Source organism: Vanacampus margaritifer, chromosome 1 (genome assembly GCF_051991255.1).
Source record: "Vanacampus margaritifer isolate UIUO_Vmar chromosome 1, RoL_Vmar_1.0, whole genome shotgun sequence".
In the NCBI taxonomy this organism is placed as follows: Eukaryota; Metazoa; Chordata; class Actinopteri; order Syngnathiformes; family Syngnathidae; genus Vanacampus; species Vanacampus margaritifer.
Window position 1 is genome coordinate 19,990,288 of NC_135432.1, and position 27,928 is coordinate 20,018,215.

The 27,928-nt window shown below is 38.9% G+C and overlaps 1 protein-coding gene across 1 annotated transcript in view; it reads right to left on the bottom strand.

The window, feature by feature from the left end:
* syt6a (synaptotagmin VIa) overlaps positions 1-23,866 on the bottom strand; it is an 84,359-nt gene extending 60,493 nt beyond the window's left edge. The window contains exon 1 of the mRNA XM_077585107.1: positions 23,698-23,866. Coding sequence (XP_077441233.1) covers positions 23,698-23,854 — 157 coding nt within the window. The 5' untranslated portion in view covers positions 23,855-23,866. The remainder of the gene's footprint in view (positions 1-23,697) is intronic.
* Between the last annotated feature and the right edge of the window lie 4,062 nt (positions 23,867-27,928).

Below are 27,928 nucleotides of genomic sequence, written 5' to 3' on the forward strand. Positions count from 1 at the left end.
TAATGCAGTCGCTCTGCTACCGTGGTGTACGCAAGCCTGACGGTCCTCCAGGCAACGCCCCTTTTGAGGGGTGGTAGGCGGTTGTGTTACACTTTCAATTCAGTGCAGGAGAGGCTTGAAGGCTCTATTATAACTACCCATAACTTTGAATGGCTGTTTATCCATATGTTATTGACTGGCGACTAGTCCAGGGTGTATCTTGCCTCTCATTCAAAGCTAGCTGTAGAATAAGCGCCTGCTCACTCATTCAAACCCAAAAAAGTGTAAATACGTTTTTTAATACTTTGTCCTTCACTCCCCAAAACAGATTTATACATTATTTAATGTTTTTTAATGCAAGAGCATACACAAGGCTTTGATGCAGCTTCTGACATGAAGAGGTGGCTTAAAGCAAGGGTAGTCATTACAAAAAACGGCCAGCAGGTCGCAGCAGAATATAAGAGATCAGCCAGGGCCGTCTTGCAACAAGCTTCTTTTGCCAGTGTTTTCAACAGGAATGTTAATAATGATGAAACTTAGCTATATGCTAATGTTAATTATGGCAAAACAGAAACAAATATACGTTCTCCCTGATGAAAGAAGAGATTCTAATCTTTCTTTTGTTAGGTTCCATGTTTTCATAGCAATAGAACACAATATTCTGTGGGCCTTGCAAAATCAGTCAAACTCCAGTAAAATAGCCGGGAGCAAAGGGGGTGGCTTCAGTAAAAATGGCAGAAAATGAACGAATCAATGTTTTGAGCAATAAAGACAAAGGTAGAAAATATATTTTATAGGCTAAGCTAAAAACTGAGCTAGTAAGTGTGAGTGTTGCATGCAGGGCAAAATCTACATTTTCAACCACTATTCATATTCAGAGTCACAGGTGACTTATCCCAGCTGAGGGGTGGGATGCACCCTTAAACTGGAGGTTAGTCATCACAGGGCTGCTGGACTTGATTGTCCTGCCTAGTGATTGGCTTGCCCTTTTAAGTCATCTTGGTAATATTTCACCTGTGAAGGATCTATTACAGCAGTAAGAAAATTGGAAAAGTGCCGGTGTAAAAGGAAATTCCAGGACAGCGGGACAGGGTTTGACATTCAACCATAACTTCTTTTCATTGAGTTGAAAGCAATTGTCCCTGTATTTTACACGCGCACGTATCTGATTGCAGGATAGCGCGCCGCTGTGTGCAATATCACGCTTCGCTGGGTTCTGTTTAAAAAGCAGCAAATGGCAGTTTAATGCCAAATCGTCTGTTCGGACTCCGATGCAATTTAATGGGATCTGTGTGTAAAAGAGGCTAATGATGACAACATCACCTTGGTACTATCCATCAATGTCTACTTGTTTTTTGCACAGTGAGAAGGTTTAATTGGAAACATCAACTTTTAATAAAACTATTATGGAAATATTGTCAAAGGAAATTTGACTACACATACGACATACAGTGGAACTTTGGCTTGATACAATTGCGGGGGTAAGGCCGAGTCTGTAACACACAGAAGCTTCCAAGCAGGCCACCATAATTAACCTCTCTGGATGGATAAATAACCAAAGGTAATCCTTGCGGAAGAGTAACCTGAGCAACCATGGCTTTCTATCTTGAAAGGATTAGCAGTGATTAGGCAGCAGGCAGGCTAGATCATTCTCTCCAGGGTCTCAAGATGAGAAATAAAGTCTTTAATGAACCAAGAAGGCAAGATGCTGCTGGGACTGGGTATAAAAGCTGTTCGCCTCAGAGGGTGGCTGCACTGGCGATAGCAGGTGTCCAGCTATTCAGGCTCAAGTTACTTGCCAGAGGCTTCAACTAACACTGGAAAACAGCAACATGAACATGATTCAGCCACCACTAGTCTAAACATGGCATTTTGATTCATGTGCTTGTGGAATGTGAATTAAACAGCATAATTCAGCCATTTTTATCCATCTCAAGGTGGACATTATGTCATCTGCTGTAGGCTGAAAATGACACAACAGTTGCTCAGGGCTCAGGTAATGTCCAATCACGGCTCAGCTTCACAAATCAGATGAGCCGTGATACTTAATTTACTGAGCCCATTTTCATTTTCAATCGACAGCATGTGGCAAAATGGCCGCCCCCCTGAGATGGATAAAAATGGGTGGATTTTGCCATTTAAGTCATATTCCAGCAATGCAATATTAATCAGAATAACTTTGGACTAGTGGGATTGAATACAACATATTATTAGAAAGAAAAGTAGACTTCCCCTTTGTGAACTTTTTTCTTTTAAAATATGAACACTAACAACCACATGAAAGAATAAAATGTACTGCTGTTTCACACTTCAAGTGTCTGCCAGTGTGTTTGTGTGCGTGTACATGTGTGTTTGTGTGTGAGGGAAATAGGAGGGTAATGACATCACGTAAAACACTCGTCTAACGCAACAGCTAAGGGCTATTGCAAACAAGGCACTTGTGTGTGCGTCCCCACTGACTTTGTCATTGACAGCCCAACAAAATTTATAATCCGGCGCACACGCTACCCGGCTACAGAATGAGTCACAAGACTTTGCTTGAGGCCAATCATTGCGATGTCACTGACCATGCTCAAGCAGCGTGAATTGGTCTACTTGAATAACAAATATGCAAATGATTACAAATATAATAAATTCTTAAGGCATTCAATTATAGAGATGAGCATATTTTCCCTAGCAATGAATCACTTTGGCGACATCTGTAGAGGCTGTGTATAATTTGCATGGAGACAAATCCCGGTCTATGCTTGCTGACCCAACCAAAACATGTACAGACGCTCCCCAACTTACGAACGAGTTACGTTCCGAGCGATCGTTCGTAAGGTGAATTTGTTCGTAAGTTGCTTCAGTGCTATATTTTGTATTATAATTTATATTTAAAGAGAATACGTGCAGTACTGTACTACGTATGTTAGAGAGAGAGAGACACACACACACACAGTATGTACATGTACGTAATAAGATAAATAAAATGAAGTTTAACTTACTTTTGGAAGATGTACTCGATGCTTAAGGATTTGATGGAGGAGGAAGAGGAGGATTTTATATCATGAGAGGTTCTTCGTCGTCGCTGGAATGGGCTTCAAAAGTTACTTCCTCCTCCGTAACTTCAATGTAGGAAGAAGTTGAGGGTCGCGGAGAAGAAGATGAGGGTTGATGAGTATCTTCCTTGAAGGATTTACTAGAAACTGGCCGAAAGAAGCGATCAAACTACGATTGCACAGTTTTCTTCTTTTTTCATCATAAATGATGCGGTAGCACTGTATGGCATCATTCAATTGATTTGCAACCTTTGTGCAACGTTCAATATTTGGGTCTTGCTGCTCGAAGAGTGCGATGGCTTTATCTATGAGCGACAGGCGTTTCTTCTTCTTCCTCCTCCTCGACACGTTGCTGAGCCTCCAATGCTGGGTGAGCTCTCACAGCGCCAAGCGTTGGTATTAGCGGCGGAAAGAAGCACTACAGTACTCGGAAAAAGGTGCGCAATAAAAAATCTAGCTTATAGCATCTCTATTCGAACATTTTTTGACATGCGCGCATGCGCGCAGACATGTTCGTATGTACCGTTGTTCGTAACACGAATGTTCATAAGTAGGGGAGCGTCTGTACGCAGTTCTGGGGGGGAAAAAAATAATAATTAAAAACCGCCTGCCTGTGAAGTGTTCTTGAGTTCATATAATATAAGAACGCCCGGTCTGGTATAATCTTGGAAAGGGCCGTAATAGTTTGTGGGGCACCAATAGGAGGCTGGCGGGCCGTATGCTGCCCGAGGGCCACCTATTGTGTACCCTTGTTATACAGTATTTACTATATTTGTGTTGGTAGGCACGATGTCCTTGTCAAATTCTACAATATTATTGCGTTCTCAAATGTATTACTGAAGACATTTGAAGTCTCTTTTGGAGCCTTGAGTGTACCCAGAATGAAATCGTCCTCACCAGGGAGTCAGACGCTAACATTCATCTTTCTAATGAATGGCACATCAAGACCTTTCTGCACTCTCAAGCCCTATCGAAGCAACTTGCAGCCGGGGGCCTGAGGCGGAAATATGAAAGTTCTGTTCAGAGGGAAAGTGGACTCATGCTGGGCAACAGCGCTCTCCGGGGACTTTTACCACGAGAATACAAATCAGAATCTACTCAGGTATTCACAGGAGGAGATTTAATATAGACCTACTAAAATCCTCTCACGGATGGTGGAGCTAACCTGGAAAAGATGGAGAAGCAACGACCCGAATCAGCTGAGCAGAGAAATAATGTGCAAGAGAGCTTCTTTTTTTTTCTGGGAAAGTCGTGATGTGTTCTGCGGCTTCATTCAAGGAAGATTAATATCAGGTCTGTCTCTTTTGTCATTCAACACAGATCTCCGTCACAGGCAATCAAGGTAACTGGAGCGGAAGGTTCAAGTTCCTTCTAAATGGCTTCAGTAGAAGACTAAAGGCCTCTTTATGCTCCCGCGTTCGTTTGGGCGCCAACTGCCGCATTGCATCACGTGAGTGACGCATTGTGTAGCACCTGCGCACACGTCACAAATTGTTGCAGGGCGTCGAACGTCGCGCGGATCTTTTCTCGTGATTGGTCCGTTTGATCACATGCTGTGATCACATACTCAGCTCGCCTTCTCGAGAGGTTATTCATGATACTCAGATAATATATTTGGAATGATTGATGCTAACAGTGAAGTTCGTTCTTTATTCCATACAGGGATCCTATCTTAAAACACACATTGATAACTGTGTCTCATTGGAAAATAACAAGATTTTATTAACAGAGGCAAGACAAGATGGCTGCCCCCATGACTTTTGAGTTTATTATATACGTCCATGTACCACCTACATGATCAATTTCGCAATAATGTACAATTAAACGTATCATCTCGTCATCAATATGTTCACGCACGTAATGTTCCATAGTCACTATTATTGTCGCTTTGTTCCTTGTTACGCAAAGTAAAAGAGGCTACGGCAAGCAGAATTGGACATGAGTAAAGAACATCCTGTCAATACCAGTCATAGCGACACCCCTTGACTTGGAGTGAAACTGCAGGACATTATCAAAACCCATCCGCAGTGACGTCCCTGCGGTCGCCGCCCGCACGAGTATAAAGAGGCCTTGACACTGAAAAGTGGAGCAGACCAAGGTTATTTTAGTTAACGAAAACTAACAAAAAAAAACAAAAATTTAAAAAGCAATTTCGTTAACGAAATAAAATACAAAAGAAGATCCTTTAAAAAAAATTCAAACTAACTAAAACTACATTTTATGTTTACAAAACTCACTAAAACTAACTATAGTTATAGCGAAAATGTCCTTTGTTTTAGTCTTTGGTAATTAATTTAATACATAGCCTTTGGGGGTGATTTGAAATGCAATTTTAAGTATATTTATTTCGACATTAACTGAAATAAATACGTTTGAAAGGGTGTCACACTGAAGAGATGTTTTCATTTTACCCTGGTGTTTATTAAATATTGCGCACAAGTAATACATGTTTTTTTAAACCCAAAAAACCCGAAAACTAATACTGAAAGAAACTAAAACTAAGCATTTAAATAAAATAGAAACTAAATCTAAGAAAAACTAACAGAACCACCCTGAAAACGAATTACTAAATTTAAAAGAGGAAACTCAAAACGATATAAAAACTAACAAAAATGAAAATTCCAAAACTATAGTAACCCTGGAGCAGACACTCATTCACAGGCAAAAAAAAAAAAAAAAAAAAAAAGCATTTATTTGGACAGAATGCATGATCAATATAAAACTTCAAGCACATTTTTCAGCTTTCATTCTTTTTATGGTCTTGAAAAAGTTTACTGAGAAATGCAGCGACTCCCTGCTGTGCAAGGATGTGAGGTTCAGTATAGTGGTAAACACACTTTCAGGCAGCTTGCATCAGTTTATGATTCTTAATCCACTTGCTTAAAAACACATGATGCTTAACATACCATGTTCTTTTGAAGTGCTGCCCCCTGTCTTCTCATGCATAAAATTACTTCTATTCCATTTTTTTAATATGCACGTGCAAGCTTAATGCTGGAGGACAGCAGCAAAACAAATTGGTTGAATCGTTGTGAGAAAAATGAAGATCCATTACCTCAGTAGAGCGGAGAAAAGGAGAAGGTGAAAAGAAAAAGCTTTTTTTTTCTTTCAAATTTCTTTTTATTGGTTTCACAAGAATACACAACATAATCCCCCCCACTCCCCAAACTGAAAAACCAAACCCCGTTTCACTCTAAGCTACCCAACATAAGCCACCATAAAGTCCAAGTCAACTCATAAACGTCCAGAGAGAGTTCTTCGGTGCCATCGCTCCCAATACAAAATAGCGACAAAAAAAATACTTTTGATCAAAACTGCCAAATGTTTCAATACGGCTGCAAAGTACACCATTATTCACTTTTTTTTATATTGCCTCTAACAGGGGTGTCAATGTCAAAAATCACAGAGGGCCCCAAAAAATGTTGCCACAAGCTGAGGGCCAAACTGGGTCAACAGTTATTAAACATATCATTATGATTGCAAATAACCAAAAAACATTGTATAGCATTTGACAATTAAACTAATTTGAAGCCTTTCTCCTGCGTTCATATTCTTGTATTGTGTTTGATGGTGCCTCCACAGACTTCTGACTTCCGTACATTCGAGCCGCGGCAACCGTTGCATTGTGGGTAATGTAGTTTTGGCCCGTACAAACCACCAATGAGCGGTTGAAGCGTGCGGGCTGGTTTCAATCGTAATTAAAAGTCATCCCGATATTTGGCATATGTGGCCTATATATAGCCTACTGTTTTTGTGCTCAGGCCAAACCCTGGTACAATTTAAAAGTATTGCCTTGTGACATCTTGGTGCCTGACAACTGTGTTGAAGTCAGTTGAGGCGCTCCATGTAGTGCCATTATAAACATTTTCAGTGGGAGCGTTGATTACTTGTGGATTTTCACTTTTGGCTGCAGGGGAACACTGTACTTGGTTGTTTCATTTGAGTGGCAGGCAGGTACCCAGAGACCCAACAAGCAATTAAAAACCCAAATTGCCTAATACTTCCCCTGCAAACACAATGTCAGCAACCTCAGCTAATAACGGGTGGCGGAATAATTATACAGTAATCTATGAAATGTGTGCTGATTTCAATGTAAAGTTCAAATGTAATGCCAATGCATTGTATTGCGCATTCACAAACAGAAAAATGGAAGATATTCATCCAAAGTAGTACTCGCTAAAAGAACATATTTTGCGGGGTCTTCCAGTTAAATAATGATGCTTTGAACAGTTTGATTAATCACTTAGCAACGCTTCTCTTATTAGTCTTCATTACAAAGTGGCAGATCGAAAGTATTAGTGCCTGTGCTCGGCCACCGCCAACTCTGACAGGTGATTCGTTACCACTCGGCTGGCACACGCCGCCGCCTGAACTGCCGCCGTGGCCACCCCTGTTGGTAATTACACGCTTGGCTGGGAATTTGCTTGTCAAAGACCGGGGCAATGATGTCGCAGGGGATGAGTTACCGACTGTGAAACATATTTACATACTGAGATTTCCATACCTGACCCCCGCAGGTCATCACCGATAACATGTAAATTAGTGCCACACTCGACTGACGATCTTGACACTTTTCATAAGTGCTTACATTTTAGGCTGCAAACGCAGAGGGAGACACTAATGAAAAACATACTGCAAATGTGAAACATATTTAAAAATATAGAACACGAGGACTGAGAGAGTGCATACCTCCGCCAAGGCTTTTGTCACTTCTGAAATTCATTAAATGATTAGGCCCTAAAGTAAATCAAGTGTGTCTATTTCATGTTTTTGCTAAATGGATTTCTTCAACTCCTTTTAGCTGTAATTCTGTACCAAAATGACAAACTTTCATCACTTTTTGTAGTTAGGCCTTACAACAAGCATCCCCCCCACAAAAGTCCTTCCTAACAATTGAAAAATAGCATTTATATTTGGTTGTCATTATTTTTCATGACTTCTGATTGCATATTCAATGTCTTTATAAAAATATATGTAATAACGACAGATGTCTACAAATCAGCGGTGACTTGAATTGAGATGCTAATTAAAAAGACGGCATTAAAAAAATGTGAGTTTTTAGATTCAGGTAAGAATGAATCATAGCATATTGTCGCATGTACTAGTGACACAGGAATGTTAAGGCCTAGATACACCAATCCTTAATCGGCCAAATGTGACCGACGCCTACCCGCGTGGCATCGGCCCAGACGTCGGTCTCTTTACGGGGGCGAGATATAAAAACATAAACATACGCGGCGGCCAGCTGGTGAAGCGAAAACGGGCGCTGGAACAAGCTTCGTCCCCTTCTCGTTTCCAAACGCATGGATGTACTCCGTTGTGGGCGTATCCCGGACCTTATGGACTCCTGGCTGCTCACCCGAAAAGCTTCGGCCGTGCTGCCCTCCGTGTTTTGGACGCGGTGCCGACCTCCAGCTTTTGAAGGAGCCTCCTCGAGACTGCCGGACGGAAGGGCCATGCACCCCTGCTGCTCCCACAAGGATAGCGCTGTTAAATGCGCGGTCTTTGACAAACAAAACGTTTATTTTGAGGGAGATTTTCCTTTCCAACAACTTGGATTTCCTCTGCTTGACGGAAACCTGGACTGTCACTTGTGAGTCCACCGCTATGATTGAATTACTACCGTCTGGCTGTGCTTACTTAGACGCTCCGAGGACCTCGGGCCGAGGTGGAGGAACGACGATTATTAGTTGTTGTTGTTTTTTTATGCAAACGATGTCTATTTATCACATCGATCACAGCTTTGAAGCCACCTTCTTTGAAGTCGGCCAAACTATCACTGTGCTGTGCTGTGTCATTTACCGACCTCCAAAATGCACGACTTTGCAAATCTTCATATCTTCTTCATTGGGGACTTTGATATTCACATGCGCTGTCCTGAAAAACCACAAAGTTGAGTTGAGTACTGTTTATCCGCGTTGTCACTTGCTCTTCTTGCCCCGTGCGCTGATTCGCCAGCTAACAGCCAATCACAGTGATCGAATGCCCCCTAAGCCTGACGCCGATTCAACATGTCAAATTTGCTGGTTATCAAACTGTCATAACATTTTTTCCCCCCAGCATGCAAAGGAAGTTGGAGATGTTTGCCAGCAGCGTTAGTTCTGTTAAGTGATGAGAGGCGGAGCTGACATTGACATTTTTTTTAAGAACTTTGATTTGAACATTGTGTTCCAGGTGTGATGCATTTGAGTCCATTAGTTTGCGATGTTTGACAAGAAGGAGCAATGACTAAAGAGTAGACGGCTATGTTAAAATATTGCCTGTACGGTGAATGAAGGTCTTATTATGTGATTGATTAGACATTGGAATTAATTATTTTATTCATTCACTAATCTTATTCATTTATGGTTGAATTTTGTAAAAAGAGTTTGGTAGATGGTGCAATGAATAGAGAAAAAACTGCTTAACTGTTGTCGTTTTTATTTACGGAGCAAAATCTGCCCGGGAATTAATTAAGATGAAGTAATTTTGATTTGCTTAGACAATCTACAACAGAATATTTATCTTGCATGGGAAAGATAAATGAGATATGCAAATTTAATTGTGTGTGACTTGAATAATGTATCATGGCTTCCTGCATAGCCAAGTGTGCAAATGTGATCATACTTGTTGCCTAAAAATATATATTGTACAGTATCTTCCAGTATGATACAATATCAAAAGATTTAAGGTTAGCGTTCAGGGGTTAGGTTAATAGATGTAAGGCTGGACTGGGGTTAGGTAGGCTGCTCTTATTTTGACCATTCAAAAAGTATGCCTGCTGCACCTCGTAATGTAGATACAGTATGCAGTTTTTCATGTCAGCACATTGACTCAAGCCATTTGTCCACGAAATAAGCCATCCATACATTTTCTATACTGTTTGTCCTAATTAGGGTAAGCAGAGTCTATACCAGCTAACTTTGGACTGCACTGGTCTCCTCCCCTCCTGCGGGTACAACGCTTGTTTTTCAATGAATACATAAAAACACACATACACAATATTTATCGCGGAGAAGCAAAAGAAAAGCAAGCACTCGCGCTGCATTCAATGACCACACACGCAGTAGGAAATCTCATAGAAAAAGCTCAGACGACTGAATGTTACTGTTTTTCTGTTTTGTTGCAGATGTTTGAAGTTCAAATATCTGTTTACAAGGAACCTTTTCGAAGAATCTCCACTTTTCTGTGGTAAAAGTTACAATATCTCATGGCAGGGGATGCCATTTTTGTACGACGGTAAATACTTTTGGCACGACAGCGGAACGTTTCCCCCTATTTTGGTGTAAACATAGCATAAAGTGCTTCTCAATTGTTCCAGTGTGCTTGTGTAGCGTAATCCGTTTCCAACCATATCTATTATTCATTTATCCCATGGAGTTCTGTCTACCGGCTTTGTTCTCTGAGTATCTGACGTGTTTTTGTTATCTGCTATTTTGCACATCATTTAAAAATAAAAAAACATTCTGGCTGCGCAGCACCCTTTATGTTAGGGAGTTCCAGCAAGAAATTTTAGCCACTTTCACCCCTGATTACAAGGCATCCATGATTTAACAACAATTCACACTCACATTCACATATATAGGCAATTAAGCATCTATAACTCATTCACTCCCAGACATTTTCAATGAAGCAACCCCCTTCGTTCCCGGCTGTTTTACTGGATTTTGACAGATTTTGCAAGGCCCGCAGAATATTGTGTTCTATGGCTATAAAAACATGGAACCTACCAAAAGGGGGGGAGGATATTTCCATCTCTTTCCATTTTGCAGCAATTAGCATTAAAATATAGCTAAGTTTCATCATTATTCACAAATCTGTTTAAAACGATGGGGAAAAGAACCTTTTTGCAACATGGCCCTGGTTGATCTCTTATACTCTGCTGCCACCTGTTGGCCGTTTTTGTAATAAATACCATGGCTTGGAGCGTTCTCTTTAGTTCTGATGCTGCATCAAAGCCTTCTATGTGCTCTAGCATAAAAAAAACGTATAAATACATCTTTGGGACCATGGTAATATTTAAAATACAACGTTTTTATAAGTTTTTGTGACGTATGTTTTTGGAATGTGGAAGAATGCCAAAGCACACAAAGAAAACACACAAGTGTGGGGAGAACATGCAAATTCCACACAGGAGGGCTTGCAATGAGATTTGAACTCACAATTTGGGGGAAAAAAAGAAAATGTTGAATGATCCAAAAAGTGAACATGTGAAGAAAAAAACAATATGACTGGTATGCAAAAATGTACTTCTTACTAGGATGAGGGTTAATATTGTGTCTTAAGGCCCTGACTAGAATGAAGAGTTCAACTAGATTGCACCACAAAAGTCAACCTCCGATTTGTTCAGATTCTTCCCATATGATAACAAAAACATACTGCAGTTCATTCCTACGGTGGCGACTTTTATACATAAGCTGCAACATGCTTTAGTCTATCATTTGTAAAAATAAGTTACACTCTTAAACAAATAACTAAAAAATGTGAAACAGAAAATGCTTATATGTATTTAGTCATAAAAGCACTATTTGGGAGAATGGCTTCACATCTGTGTCACATGGGGTTGACCAACTTCCGGCACATGCCTATTGCTTTTCCCACATCTTAGTTAGGCATGCCACAATTCGACATAAAAATGCCATTCACTTTTATAAACATACACTGAATGAAACTAGGTTGTTTTCCTATAGAATTTCAACTCTACACATGAAAATTGTTAGTTGGTGACATTTTGAGGAGGATCTTTGAAGATGATTTTTAAGATGATGAAGTGCACTTTTCCACCAGACAATATCTAAGGTCATGCCATCAGTTTTCATCAGCTCAGGTGACGACTTTTGCGCCCGTCAGAGGGCCAAATGTCACATCAAGCCAACAACTTTTGTTTTCCAGTTGTGGGCTAACACGAAGGGCTGGCTGGGGGCAGTTGTGTCTTTGTGCGCCTTAATGAAGCACTGTGGAAAAGATGCCACCCTGTTGACAAAGGTGAGCTCGTAAATCTACATGAGCGCTTACTTGATTCAGCCCTCCGGTCCGTTGTCATGAGGCCCTTATTCAATTTGTCCCCTCCGCCCGTTCGTGCATCTTGTGGGTCATGTTTCCTCAGGGGACTGCTAATGGCAGGACAACTGAAAACTACTGGAAGCAGACAAAGATGCCAGGAAATGGGAAAGGTTCCGTCCAGCGTGATTGTTGTAGGAAACCAAACGCTTCCAGTTCTACAGTCCAACTAATATGCCTGATTTACTGCTAGAAATTGATATTGTGACAGTTTACAGAAACATTGATGTTTATGTTATTTACTCATCAACTGCCATTGACGCCTATAGACGTCAAAAATTCATTTGAACAATTTCTATTATTTAAAAAAAAAAAATCCACTTTTGTTAAAGGTATGAAAACCTAGAAAAAAAATGATTGCACATTTAGAACAGATATAAAGTTCCTTATTAATCGTGAGTTAACTAGTGAAGTCATGCGATTAATTACAATTAAAAAATGTAATCACTCGACGCCCCTAATTTTTAATAATCTTTTCTTTTCTTTTTTTTATTTGTGAGTTAACTAGTAAAGTCATGCGATTAATTAGAATTAAAAAATAATAATCACCCGACGCCCCTATTTTTTTTAATAATCTTTTCTTTAAAAAAAAAAACGATTTAAAAAAGAAAAAAAAGATAAAAAATTTAGGGCGTCAGGCAATTAAAATGTGTCATCGTAATTAATTGCATGACTTCACTAGTTAACTCTTAACTTAAAAAAAAATCTAGTTTTCATACACTTGTTAGCAAAAGTGGAAAAAATGTTAAACTAATAGAAATAGTTCAAATGAATTTTTGACGTCTATAGCCGTCAATGGCAGTGAATGAGTTAATGTGTGTTAATAGATCTAAAGATAAGAGGCAAACAAAATTGGCAGTAGTGGATGTTTACCAATGATGTTTGACAGATGAATTTTTCAAATCAAACAAGCCATAATTAGTAACAAATAAAGGTTATTTTATCCATACATTCTTTAATAACGCTGAAGTTGCTGGCAAAATGCAAATTGCACCCTAACCTGGTTACCTGTCAATAACAGGGCACATACTATATAGACGTTGACACTTTCACAACATCCCTGAGTGGGAACTGAAGCCACGCTGCCTGCAGAGTCAGGTGAGTAATCCTCTTTAAGTGCTGTGTACGGGGGGGTGTTCAGTCTTTGATTAGCTCCTTATAGAACCTATGACACCATCATTGCGACATTTTGTGAGCCAATGGCGCTGTGGACATATAATGGTTCACTTTGTGTGACTGCCTAATTAACAAATACAGTTTTTAATAACAGCTCTCCTCCTCATTATCCTCAAGCTGTCAGCACCTCACACTTCACACTTGACTTCTTCTCATCAAGCCGGTTATGTTTTACACCTTCTCATCGAGTCAGTTTGACTGATGCGTGCTCTCATATTCTTTCCAGTTTAATAAACACGCAGTTCGTTAGGAATGCGCACTGTTGCAAATATTTTGGCTCTTGTGCATCGGAGTTATGCTTGTCCACATATTCTGATATTGCAAACCTTTTCAGATGCATGTTATGACTAAGGAAGTCCACAGTATACAAATAAATCATTTTAATGAAGCCCCGCAGGCAAATAATTTAAATAAAACATGCTTTTATTTGTCATTTGACTGGCAAAGTCAATTAATTGTGTAACTATATCATAAGTAAGGACCATATTTGGTCACTTGTATCAAAACGCTGAGGCAGTTCAACCTTGTGATTTCCCACAGCCAAACAAAGGGATCAAAGAAAGGTTATGACCAAGTTCAATATAAAGTAGCATACTGTGCCAAAATTTTGGGGAACCATTACGTTGTGATGTGATAATAAAAACTACAATGCCATCAAATTGAGTGCAGAGCAGACAGTGATGAACTAGAAATAAATGTGAAAACAATTTATAGCGCTTTGCATAAGTCTTTTTTATATGGTGTATTCAAAATAGTAAAGGTTGTGACACTACCTAACCCCCCACCCCCTTTTAGGTGAACTAAAAAAAAAAGTGCTATGAGAGGTGTCTTTATTTAGATAGATGGTGTCTGCTAGAGTTGTTGCACACAATTTAGAGGTGTCCTTCCTAACACTACCCATCCATTTTTTATGTGCCAATTCTACTATTTGAAGTAATACTATGGAATTGAAAAGCCTAAAAAATACCCTGGAAAATCCATACATCCATTATCTGAGCCGCAAAAAAAAATTATAGTCATCTAGTTGCTCATCCACCATGAGCATCACAATGACCAACGAGATTTATTTATTTATTTATTTATTTATTCTTAGCTGCTTAAAGTCAAATCCTTGTCGTACTGTTCTGCTGTGGTGATGCACACTGGGACAGAAAAGTCATCTCACGCTTTGTTGTGTTTACTAGTCCTTTGCTCTCAGCTGTGCACAATTCCAGCCTGAGGAGTCCTCAGTCAATTAAAAACAAGCAAGCTTCTGACCAGTGGGCCAGTGTGATGACTTGGCTTAAGCAGTGCAGTTGTTGATAATACTACTCACGCTTTGGGCTTTACATCATTCCAATTGCGAAACATGAAAGATTAGGATAAGGACTAAGACTTTTACCTTTTCAGCTCGATAACCATATTTATAGTTACATGAAATTGTTTACGATATACATGAATGGAAAATATCAAATAAACCTGATGTACTCGTTATTTAGGTAAAAATTGTTTGAGGTCACTGTCACATGTTGAAATACTTCCCTGGGCGCAGTTTCCGCATGGAAGAGATCAATGCTCTGCTTCAGTTCGTCACAGTGCAAACTGGCAATCATGGTTCCCTTATCGAACAGCACTCACGCAGACCCAGACCGTGACACTCCTACGCTTGACTATAGGCAAGAAACACGTGTCTTTGTACTCCTCACACACACTTGACATCATCTGGACCAAATAAGCTTATCTTGGTTTCATCAGACCGCAAGACAGGGTTCCGGTAATCCATGTCAGATGGTATCATCTTTAGAAGAGGCGTCTTTCTGGGATGACACTCTTGTAGACCAATTTGAAGCAGTGTGCAGCATATGGTCTACCCCACCCCCTACCCCACCCACCCGTTAACTTCTGCAGCCATGCTAGCAGCACTCATATATACATTTTTCATAGACGACCTCTGAGTATAATATTGAGCACATGCACTTAACTACTTTGGTAGGTCATGGAAGAGGCATGTTCTGAGATGCGCAGCGAAGAAAGAAGATTTTTATTCATAGCTTGGCGTGGCATGGTTATTCATAGTAGCTGATTCTATCCTCCAGAGTTCACGCAGAAGACAACATATAATTTGCCCCTTCAAGGACATCCCAGTCACGTCTGAATGTTAAAGACGAGCGTGAAGATGAAGCCAAAGGTGCAGCGAGAGCAAGAGATGAGCATTTGTAATGCTATTCACACAAACGCTTCTTTGGTATTCAAATCGCTGTTAGACTTTTGTCTTAAGCACATCCATGTGGATAGAAATAGGCCCCGTATTGCTTCCTGTTCCCACAAGAGCAGTTTGACCTCTTTGACACGTGTCCAGTTTTGAGCATCTGTACAATTGTACATGTGTGTCAAGGAGCATGTTAGGGATTGAAGGAGGCCACGATATCCTCAAATAAGCCTTTTTTCGCATTTTCACATTCTCACCCACTCAAAAGACTGGCAGCACATCAACCCAAACCTTGTTCACCTTGTCAGGCTCCCCATCAAGATATGAATACATATATAAATATACAATATCTCATAAAAGTGAGCACACCATATTTTTGTCAATATTTGATTATATTTTTTTATAATAGTACACATTTACTGTCCACTCAATACACATTCATTACTGTCTAAACCAATGGCAACAAAAGCGAGTACACCTGTTAGGGAAATTTTCCAAATTGGCCTCAAAGAGTCAATATTTTGTGTGGCCGCCATTACTTTCCTGCACTGCCTTTGCAAAAAATAAAAATAAATGCTTTAAATATATTTGTTTGGAATTTGAGAGTTACAAAGAAGAACAACAATGTGCATTTTACTCAAACATACTGCACCGACTGTATAAAATGCTAATTCAAAGAAATTAATCATTTTGCAGTGATCACTTCCTTTCCACATCTGTATACTGTATATGCATTACCTCATTATTGTTAAGTTGAAAGACAATGTATACATCAAAGTTCGTATTATTATTCTTATGGTACAATTATTACTAAAAAGCTGTAACATGAACTTCCCCGCATCTCTGCCCTTCAGAGAAAATAAATCAATATTACATTACTACTTTTTTTTTTTTTTTTACAAGATTTTTTTTTTTGGAATGCACAGTAAAATCAGGTTGAATGCTTATCTCAAATTATTGCCCCAATAAACTTGATGAACTGTAAGAGCTTTGCTTTCAGCATTCATATTGTATGTAAGAAGAGAGAATTGTTTTGATACGCAATAACATTTGTGTGAAAGGATATTTTTCATGAGAACAACAAAACATTTTATGAGCACAGTATTTGAATAATGGAGGGAAAAAAAGTACTGTGAACTGTCCCACAGCGTTTTACATATTGTGCATGCTTAAGCTTCTAATGGCAACCTTGCACTTTATTTCTTTGTGTTTGTGTTTGTTTTGTTGTTTTGTGCAGATGCGATGCAGCCTGTTGCAGTGCTGAACCACAGCTGATGCAAATGTCCTCTTCCAACCAAGGTCCTGCCTAATCAAGCTCAAAGGGGGGGAATAAATGTGATCAAAAATAAGGCCGCTCAATTCAAGACCATACAGCTGATAATGGAAGTGGAATTTTTAATGAGCTCGGGTGCGTGCGTGCGTGCGTGCGTTTTCCCACACTGATTCAGGAACTCCACCGGCTCAATTTAAGAATTCCGAGACTTCACAGCTCTCATGTGTAAACATCGATATTGCAGATTAGCTTTTGATTAGCTTTTGCAAGCAGCAGCAGGTGGGTGTGGTCAGGTCATGTGACAGCCTAAGCACAATAGGGACTGAACTAATTGGTCAATAAATAGGGTCTCTTATTTCCTCACAACCACGCTGGAAAAAATTAGTTGGGGTGTGTAAAGTTTCATAATCTCTAATTAGTGATTTTATTGTAGTCAATTAAAAACAAATGAGCAACTCTTGGAAGAGGTTAGCTGTGATACTGAAAAGGCAAGCAAGCGGCTACTGTTATTTAGCAACGTTTCCAGACCCCACCACAAATCTAGCAAATGTTTGTGTGTTTTTTTTTGGAGGCTTCTGGAGATTCTGAGACTCCCTGAGTCTTCTGAGCAGGTGATGAATATCCCTTGTAATAGCGCTTGCCTGACATGACCACTGGCTAGTTCAACCATATCTTATGCTAGTTACCAAATCATGGAAGGTAGACCTTTCATGTACTGAATTTAGAGAGAATGAGAGGAGCCGCTTCCATTGGACGGGAAGTAAATCAGCTGTGTTCATTCCCACAACGGCGCAAACTCACATTGCCAACTTCAAGATGTGTGGTGAATTCTGCGTAGTCTTTGGACTGCAGACAATGACAAGATCAGACCGCTATGATAACTCATGATGACATCGCTGATCAAAACGTGGTGTAAAGAATTCAAAGACAACCGGACTCAACTGGACTAGACTAGACTGGACATGACAGTTCAACATGAATCTATGTCAAAAACATGAAGCAAAGACGCACGATTTCAAAGCTCAAGAGGGAGCGATGAGCCAAATGAGGTTTGACATTAGTGCGGGCTTCAGGCCCCGCAGTGATGAGACTAATCGGCAGCTCCCAACCACGTGACCCATCACCAAATGAGATGAAGATGTACGTTGGGCTGCATTGGCCTTCAGCAAATCAAAAGAATCAAGATGAACTACAATTAAGTAAGAAAAGGTAGTGACTGCGAAGCAGACATCTCCACCAAACCCATCACAAAGTTGAAATCGTTTTCTTACTTCTCTCGGCCTCGGTAACTTCAAAAAGAAATTGGAAGGTTCCTCACGTTACGGTGCAGTGTTATAATGTTTTTGTTTGTTTGTTTGTTTTTTAGATCATACCGTGATTCAACAAGTACATGCTTGTCGACATAACACAGGGGACTGAACACAATTAAGCCATAGTAAATAACATTAGCTCAAACAAAGCTCAAGATGTAATCAAAGCATTGCATTTTCTTGACATTGCATGTGAGTAGAATTTATCATTCAGATATATATAGAGAGAGATGGCATACGAGGTTTAGCATATAAATAAATGAAAAGTTATTTGGACAATAGATATCAGTACTTGCAGTTAAACAATATATAATCAAAACACTTGAAGATTACTCATGGAGTTCCCCAAGGGTCTGTGCTAGGCCTGAAACTTTCTAAAACAAAGGATATCCTGAATAAGAAATCATTATACACATTATACTGTTCATAATTATTACCATATCTGACTTATTGTGTGGAAATCTGGGGAAACACATATAAAACAAATACCGACCCGGTTTTTAAACGGCAAAAAAAGGGCCATAAGAATCGAAAGAATATTAATCGATCAAAATATGCAGAACCAACACATTCCCTAGTTATTAAATTAAATACAATGACATTTCATGACTTAGTTGGGTTTAAAATAGCACAAATAATGTATAAAGCATACAACAATCTACTCTGCCATAGTACTCAGAAACTAGAAAGAGTCTTTATGACATATGGGTTACACAAGTGTCTACAAAAAAAATCTAAGCAAGAACAAATATTAAGCAAAAGTGTTTTTCAGTAAGAGGTGTTAATTTGTAGAATAATTTTGGTACTGACCTGAAAAGATGCAAGTCACTTGTTGAGTTTGAAAACATTTTTAAAAGCAAAGTTCAAGAAAATTATTTAAATCAGACTTGAGCTGGCAAAACAGCAGAAATGGTGTCATTTCTTTACATGTATCAGTATGAGTGTAATGAAAATTGTATATGTGAGTATGAGGATGAATTATTATGGTGTATGCCCATGAATTACATGTACATTTGCAAATGTACGTACATGTCAAAGTGCAGTTGTATACACCAACAGGTTCATACATTTTCCTATTATTCCTATTATTGTATTTATTGAATTTTCAACTTCTTCCTACTCCCTTTTAAACATGTAAACTGCAACATTGGTAATTATGCTACCTGGTTTTATCCTGCATGCATCATTCAGACTCGGTTCAGTGAAATTACATTTCCATTATCAATTACATTCTCAAAACTTGACTTATTATGTGAGGGTGTCAACACTCCATTTGTTAAAACGGAGAAAATGTGAAAAAGAAAAATAATTGTAGCAGCAATGTTTAAAAACATTTTTTTTCCCATGTGTTGGTTTTATACATAACGTGGAGAATATCCAAATTCATCCACATTGCGATAATGTTATTTATTTATTTACTAATGTGCATGAACATCGGGCAAACGCAATATCCACATCCGCTTCTGGTGTATTGATAATGTACCGTGAGAGATGCAACATAAAGCAATATCAATTGCCTTTTCTTTACACAAAATTTGGAGTGAAAATTACAAAAATGTCTTATCTGTGTCATCTTTTTTTTTTTTTTTACTAAAGAACCACATGAAGAACTGGCCCCAATGGTCGCATTCAGTTTCATACTGTATTGCTTTGCCTTTGCCTTTTTGTAAAGTAGTGTTGCTTTCTATTATTGTGGCATGATAGTGGCTGCGTTAAGTTGGAAAAGTCCCTACTGAAGCCCCCACGCAATAAATGCGCAGCCCGCCACTGTGAAATGATAAAATAGCAAATGGGTTGCTTTTTAGATAGAACTTTAACTACACCACATGGTGCCCAACGCGCTTTACAATGCCTCACATTCACACACACATTCACACACCAGTGGTCACGCAAACACAACCAGTTGCTTCACTATTTGTTTGCTTTGTTTTCCAAACAGATCGGGCAATGAAAAATCCTTTAACACACTCCACGTCGAATGATACCTGCTCAGGATCATCTTTTAGGCATTTGGTGACTTTGGTCGCAACATATGACACAGCAGTATTTCAACTTCCAAATGTCTGCAATGTGACTGGCTAAATTGGCTGAGTAAGCGTGTGCAGTGCAGTGCACGCATGCAGTAGATCTGTCTAAGTGGGACAGTCGGTTCACAGTACGCGTTATGGGAAATATATAGGAAGTGACATCCAAAGCCGACTCGAAACCTATACCTCAACATCACCACAAGTATTGTCATCTTGAAGATCCATCTGACAGAAATTGTTGACATCAACGGGAAGACATCACGTGAAACGGCAGCTTGGTGTAGTGGCCGCCCGTGGCGCCGCGACATACAATAAAACTGAGAATGATGCAGCATGACAGCGTAGACGACCAGGAACGGTGAGGCATGCGCCGGCGCCGAAAAGGCGGCCCAGTAAAGCAGTAAAGCAGTAAAGCATCTTGGATTGCACCTGCTGACAGCAATTAACTTTCCGATTTCACATCCTGACAACACTTGTTTCACTTTTGGACATCTGACAGCCGCCACCACCTTGAAAGGTGCTACATGAACATCACAACATTTTTTGTCATTTATTAGTATAATGCATGACTTAATGATTGATTTGAACTGTTTTCTGCACACCAATTTCAGGGTTTCCCACCAAAAACTTGCTAAGCCTGAGTGTCAAGAACGAACAATTTCCAACTTTTGTCTGAACAAGCATGTGTTGAAGTAAATGTCCAACTTGAGTGCTGTTCACATGAAATCTTGGATTATTAATTACGTTTTCGTTATGCTGTTGCTATGGAGGACCAAAACTGCCAAAAATATATAAATTAAATGAAAAGAAATACATGAATAAATAAATAACTGTGATTGGCTGGCAACCAGTTCAGGGTGTACCCCGCCTACTGCCCGTAGCTGGCTGAGATGGGCTCCAGCAACCCCGCGACCCTTGTGAGGAACAAGCACTTAAGAAAATGGATGGATAGATAAATAAATAAATACAAGTGAAAATAATAATAAATATCATATATCTATATATATATACTGTATACAGTGCTGCTCAAAAGTTTGTGAACCTCTTAAGCAATTTGGATTTTCAAATTGTTTGAACCTGATTTTGTTGTTCAATCTGAACCATTACGTTTTATATGAAATAACAGGTGTAAATCTAGCATTTCAATGCATTGTTCTTTTCTTTTCTTTTTTTTTATCAATTGTGTAGTCAAAACTAAATTAATTTTTGGTCAATTCATGTAGGTGCAAAAGTAAGTGAACCCTGAGCTGCATTGTTTAAAACAAGCAGTCAAGTAGGATCAGGTTGGACAAATTGGAAGCTAAACTAACCACTGAAATGGACCAATGAAATGAAAGGTTTAGCAAAGAAATTGTGCATAACTGACTGAAACAGAGACAAAACCACATCACTTTACTGTAGTCTTACCCAGGTGAACCCATACAGGTAATGTAATGTAATGCTGAGAGGAAGAGAAATTTCAGGGGACCTCGGGAAGTGGGTAGTGACAACACATCTGTCTGGGGAAAGCTATTAAGTCATCTAAAAAAAAAAAAAAGAACTTCATCATTCCACTGTGAAGCAGATCATCTGCACATCCAGAACACTGAAAATTACTACAATCCTGCCTAGAAGTGGACGACCTTCTAAAATATCAGCAAGACCCACAAAACAAACGATAAATCAGGTGAAAACCAACCTGTGCATCACATCGAAGGATTTGCAGGCCTCTTTTGCTTTAGTTGTTTTTATTTTGATTTTGATTAATTTTTTTATTAAATTTTTGAATTATATTGTTTATATCTGTTTATATCTGCAGTTCTAGCACCCTCTGGTGGCTAGTTTTTTAGTGCAGTTTACACAAGGCATGTTTTGGCCCTTCTATGTTTAAAATCCACGCTAATGGTCAGATGGCGGGAAACGTAATATGCATGTGAATCGAGTCAATATGTGGAGGAACTCAATATGTGCGTGCATTAGCAAGTAAGTGCCTAAATATTAAGTGTTATTAGAGATTGTAGGTTGTTTATATGCATTGCTGTTATGTACAAAAGCACAATATTTTGTTGTTGTTTTTTTTTGGTATGAGCTCTTTTTTTTCTTTTTTCTTTTTTCTTTTTTTACAATATTGTGACCTTTTTTAAAAATCGCCAGCCTCCCCACAATATCTTCATGACCTTAATATCGTGATAATATCGTATTGTGTTGTTTGGATATCTTTACATCCCTAATAGATTATAATGGAAAAAATGCATAATTGAGGTCTTAAATGTTCCCCTCGATTTTGGGGAAAAATTGGTCTCTGAAGTCCTCAAGAGGCCAACTCTAAAAGGGATGAACTTTTGCCATGTTTTGCTTATGAGGGCCTTTTTTGTGACACTTTTTCCAAAAGAATGAGCAAGGAGTGTTCAAAGAAGAATGTCAGAAGACAAGAAAAAGAATGTTCAATGTTTTTTGTGTGAAGTAAGGTGACTCACAAAATGAAAAAAAAAAGCATGTTATCACTTGCTGGACTGTTTTATTGTTGGACAGTTTTGACAGAGACCTAAATGGACTGTAAACATTGTCAGCGCTGTTAGTAAAAAAAAAAAAAAGTTCTGTTAACATTTTGACCATTTATTCCTGTTATTGCCTTGTATTTAACTTTAAATGTTTTACTGCATACCAACTCATTCACTGCCATTGACGGCTATAGACGTCAAAAATTCATTTTAACTATTTTGTATTAGTCTTACATTTTTTCCCACTTTTGTTAACAAAAGTATGCAAACCAAGAACAGATATAAATTGTTTGATTAATCATGAGTTAACTAGTGAAGTCATGCAATTAATTTAAAAATTGCATATATATAGTATAAAAATATAGTTTAAAAATTGTAATCGCCCGACGGCCCTAATTTTTTATAATTTTTTCTTTAAAAAAAAAAACATTATTAAAAATTAAAAAAATTTAATAAACAAAATTTAAAAAAAGAAAAGATTATTAAAAATTAGGGGCATCAGGCGTTTAAAATTTATAATCGGAATCACATGACTTCACTAGTTAACTCACGATTAATCACAAATTTTATATCTGTTCTAAATGTATTTTTTTTTTAATCTAAGTTTTCATATTCTTGTTAACAAAAATGGAAAAAAATGTTAAACTAAACTAAAAATAGTTCCAATGAATTTTTGACGTCTTTAGCTGTCAATGGCAGTGAATGAGTTAACACTGACATTCTAACTGGCCTTGTTTCACAAGTTTATGTAGAATCAGCATGATGACATTTAATGTCATCCTTTATAATGCTTGTCCTCATGAGGGTCACAGGTGACATCTAACATAGATGAAAGTGACAGAAAGAAAACCAACACTAGCACGAGAGTCGAACCCAAGTTCATTACTCCACCGTGCTGCCCATGAACTCCTCCAAGGAACTTAATACAAACTTAAGTCTGACTGACTGGATGATTCAAGACAGCAATATTTTTGGCTTAGTAAAGAAGATAATTCGTCAACTGTGTTTTCTATAATGACACTGGCTTCTAAAAACAGCACTCCGAACGCAAGCAGAGCAAACGGGAACCTTAATATACAACAGCATGCTGCGAAAAGGGTGAAAAAAAACCCCAGCCAAATAACATTCAACAGTCTGCCTCACACATACGCACGCATCATCTTCAGGATCTACTTGTTCCTTACCTTGATCCGTGTGCTTGGCGCCGTGGCCGGACAACAGGAAGAGGAAGTCCTGACACGTGTCCTGGTCCAACAGCGTGCTGTTGTGCAGGCAGAGGTCGACAACGAGGGTCACGGCTCTCTGACACACCATGTCATACTCCGCTCGATGCGAACTCATGCTGCTCCCAGCTGCATCGTCAGCCTTGGAGTGCGCTCATCAGACATCAGAGGGCACCGGAGCGTGCGCGCACACGCAAGCATACACACACACAAACACACACGCACACACACTAGTTGCATTCATCGTATGCGTGGTAGACGCACACACACACTCTTGTGGATGCGTGTGTGTGAGAGGTGATAAAAATAGTATGTTTAGTATAAGATTATATACTTGTGTAACTAAAAGACCGGTTAAAGCTGAATAACTGATTTGAATCCTTGAATGAAAAAAAGTAGGCTACTTGTATTTGAATTTTTACTGTCAATTATTTACAATACTTGTTTTGATAACTTGGCACAAAAAATCATGAAAAAATCAGTGTTGGGGAAAAGAGCTTGTTACAACATGGCCCTGATTGGTTTCTTATACTCTGCACCCACCTGCTGGCCGTTTTTTTGTAATAACTACCATTGCTTTAAGCGACCGTTTCAGGTCAGAGTCTGCATCAAAGCCTTCAGTATGCTCTAGCATAAAAAAAACACACACACATGGGACCATGGCAATATTTAATTAGAACGTTTTTATACGTTTTTGGAGCAAATGAGTTAAAGGGGGAGCCAAACCCCCTAAAATTTGACAATAATATATTCTATGCAGCCCCGCTGGACTAAATACGGTATTCTGGTTAATATTGCGTTAGTGGAATATGAGATAAGCAACCAAATCCAGCAGTCTTTATCATTGTCATCAGAAGGCGGCCATTTTGCCACTTGCTATTGAGCGAAAATGACATCACTGTTGCTCAGATCATATTCAACAATCAATCACAGCTCTGCTTCAGAAAACAGGTGACTTGTGATTGGTCATTGCCTGAGCCCTGAGCAACTGTGTGTGTGTCATCTTAAGTGTCAAAATGGCCGCCCCCTGAGATGGATAAAAAAAAAGACTGGATTTTGCTACATAACTCATATTTCACAAATGTAATATTAATCAGACACAAAACATAACACAGTCATGAAGAATCATTCTTGGAGCCAATGACCTCAAACAAGGCATAATGGGGAAGATCACGGTTGACTTGGCCATCTCTGTTTTGTTTTGTTTTGTTTTGCAATGAGCCTATTTTGACGACAAAGAAATGCTTTAAAATGTAGTGAAGTAGTTAGTTGAGTACAGACACCAGAGTAAAGACACCAGAAACATCTACAAAAGTAAAGTTACAAAATATTTGACTTTGTTACATCCCACTTTCTGCACAAATGTATCCAAAACATAATGCTTCATTTGTGTATGCACATAGTTTGTGTGCATACAAAACCTCATTTGCTGACTTAATGAAGCACATTGTCCCAGGTGACACAACAAAGACGTGTACAAAAACACACACACACAATATGACACACTATGAAGTGTCTCGTATAGAAATGCAACCACCACCATCAAATACTTAAGCCCCTGTGGCTCGCCTACTTGTGTGATTTTGATGAGGTGACCCACGAGATGCAATTGTAGCATTGAAACGTGAGTTCTAACGACCACTGGGCTTATTTTTCTCAAGTCGACGGGTCACAAAGCCTCCCTCAGGTCACAAAGTCTCATGGGGGCACGCATCCCCGGAGGTAAAGCACCTGTGATGGGAAGGTCCTCCACACCCCCTCACTGAAACCACTGAGTGTTTACAAAGACAATTATGATTATGATAGGGAAATTACATTCAGAATGAGACAATAGGTTGTTGTAAAAAATAAAATAAAAAAAAACATAACAAAATATCTTCAAGGTCCAACCAACTTGAAAACTACTACCAGATTTTTTTTTCTTCATTTTTATGAACTCTTAAATCAAATCCACACACATTGAAGCATTTGGATTGGTATTCAGTTATACTCTGCTCACACACACACTTTCATCATATCGCTGATGCTTACGATGCAGCCTTCAAGTTAAACGCGCTCATCTTGAAAAAGGCAGTCAAGCCGCAGAATCCTAAAATTCTGGAACTTGTTATTGTTGTGGCACTAGCAGTATTTTCATGACCATGTTATTTTGTGTCGCTTCATCCATATTCCCTACGTTTGCCATCTTTTGTTTTCTCTCTGTTGTGCCCTCCCTGAACATGCACTATTATATACTATATATACTATATAGATAACGGATCTCCAAATGAGAAGCAAAGTGTTCCTGCTTCAAGCGGTTTATTTGTCATTTATATTCATTCAAATTACTTCCAACACAGAATCAGTGTCGTGATCATTACCGTCCACTAGCTTAATGCTAGCATACAATGGCAAATTAGCATCATTATTGCAATCATTTTAATTAAACCATCAAACAACTGTCGCCTTTATTAAACACAAATGGAACATACAATTGTACTAACTGGCACAGATACTAACAGTCTCTGCTCTTCAGAACTGCTGAAGCATTGGCTTTCCGAAACAGTAAACAGCCCTTACTATACTTTAACAATGTCCAGTTGTTTTTATTTAGTGGCTCTGGCTTATATTGTGATCCACTCTATAGACTCAATTTTATGGTATTATAGATGGGACGGGCAAGTACTGATAACTTGTGACGACAGCCAATATCTTGAGGCTGGTCTACCATCAGGAACTAAAAGCATACACGGCTGAGAGGTGCTCATTAAAAGATGTGATTTCTATATGGCCTATATGTAACACAAACACACAGAAGTATTAACAGCCTAATAACTTCATTAACTAAAATTATGCACCACTCAAAGCATTCTGGGAACTGAGTGGCTTTACCGTCATCATAGATATGACACCCGTGCATCCAATGATGTTAAAGCTCACAAAAAAATCGTGGGCGTCACAAAAACAAAAGTATTTTAGGTATTGATAGCACATGCTTTGGCGTTGACAATAAAGTAAGCAACATGAAAATTATTTGAGAAAAAAGTTAGGACTTACTTTGTATATTCATCCATGTACTGTAACGGCATGGCAGTTGACAAGTGTGTGCTTTAAAGTTAAAAGTTATAAATTAGTTCTATCTGTATGATAATACAACCGATTATAGAAACCCCCCACCCCCCCCAAAAAAAGCTTGGACAGTAAACTTATAATTGACTTGACTGTCACTGGATTCTTTTGAACTGTGTTTGAACTCTGCTGCCCTTTTTGGTTAATTATGTTCCAAACATAACCTTTAATCAAAGTAATTTAATACACCAAGGGACAAATTAAATCGCATCAAATCGGATTAGGTTGACTTTAACCAGCTTCTGGTTGACTCCAGTCTTTAACTGAATTAAAGCAGGGCCAAAAGATGACACCGTCTACGTTTGTCGGGGAGTCTGGGGGTTATTGTTCCAGGATAGATCATTAAGAGCTTATCTAAGTATTTCCTTCGTCCTCCTGTCTCCCTCAAAGACTGGAACCAGGGTCTGCCATGCTTCCTGTTCTTGAAGATTGCATCTTCTCCATGAGGGCGAACCCAATTAGCAGGCAAATAACAAATTGTTTCCATCTGAGGCCTTTCAAAGGAGCCCATTACTCCTATGCATATGCGGCAGCTGATACCGACTTCATTTGAGCATGTAACTAACTACAGCTATGAGCTAGCGGCAGCCCCACAACCCAATAAGGCCGCCGGTGGGGAAGCAGCATCGGTCAAGGGAAACAGGCTGCAGCTGCCGGTGTTACGGTTTAACTGGCTCTCGGATTAACTAGCTCCTGATTTGTAGCTGTAAGGCCAATTTTGGTGCACTAATCGATCAGCATATTTGTCACTTCTTCATACCCCTTGATTTTAATTGTTGAAGTGTCTACTTATCCACTAAACATGTTAAACACAACAATCTACTGCAAGAAATAGTGAACATTGTAAAAATATAAATTATATATATATACACAGAGGATGGTTACGTTAAAGGTAGCACGGGTTGTGTTTGAGCAATAAACATAACTACATGCATTAAAGTAAAGCATTGAATAGTTGTCCACGTCAAACTATTGGGGTCATTTTTTTTCTATTTTTAAATTATGCAAGTAATCAACTGATTAGAAAAAGAGGTGGATGAGCGTGTGCAGTGGATCAAAGTGTTGAAGACGTCCTCATAACATT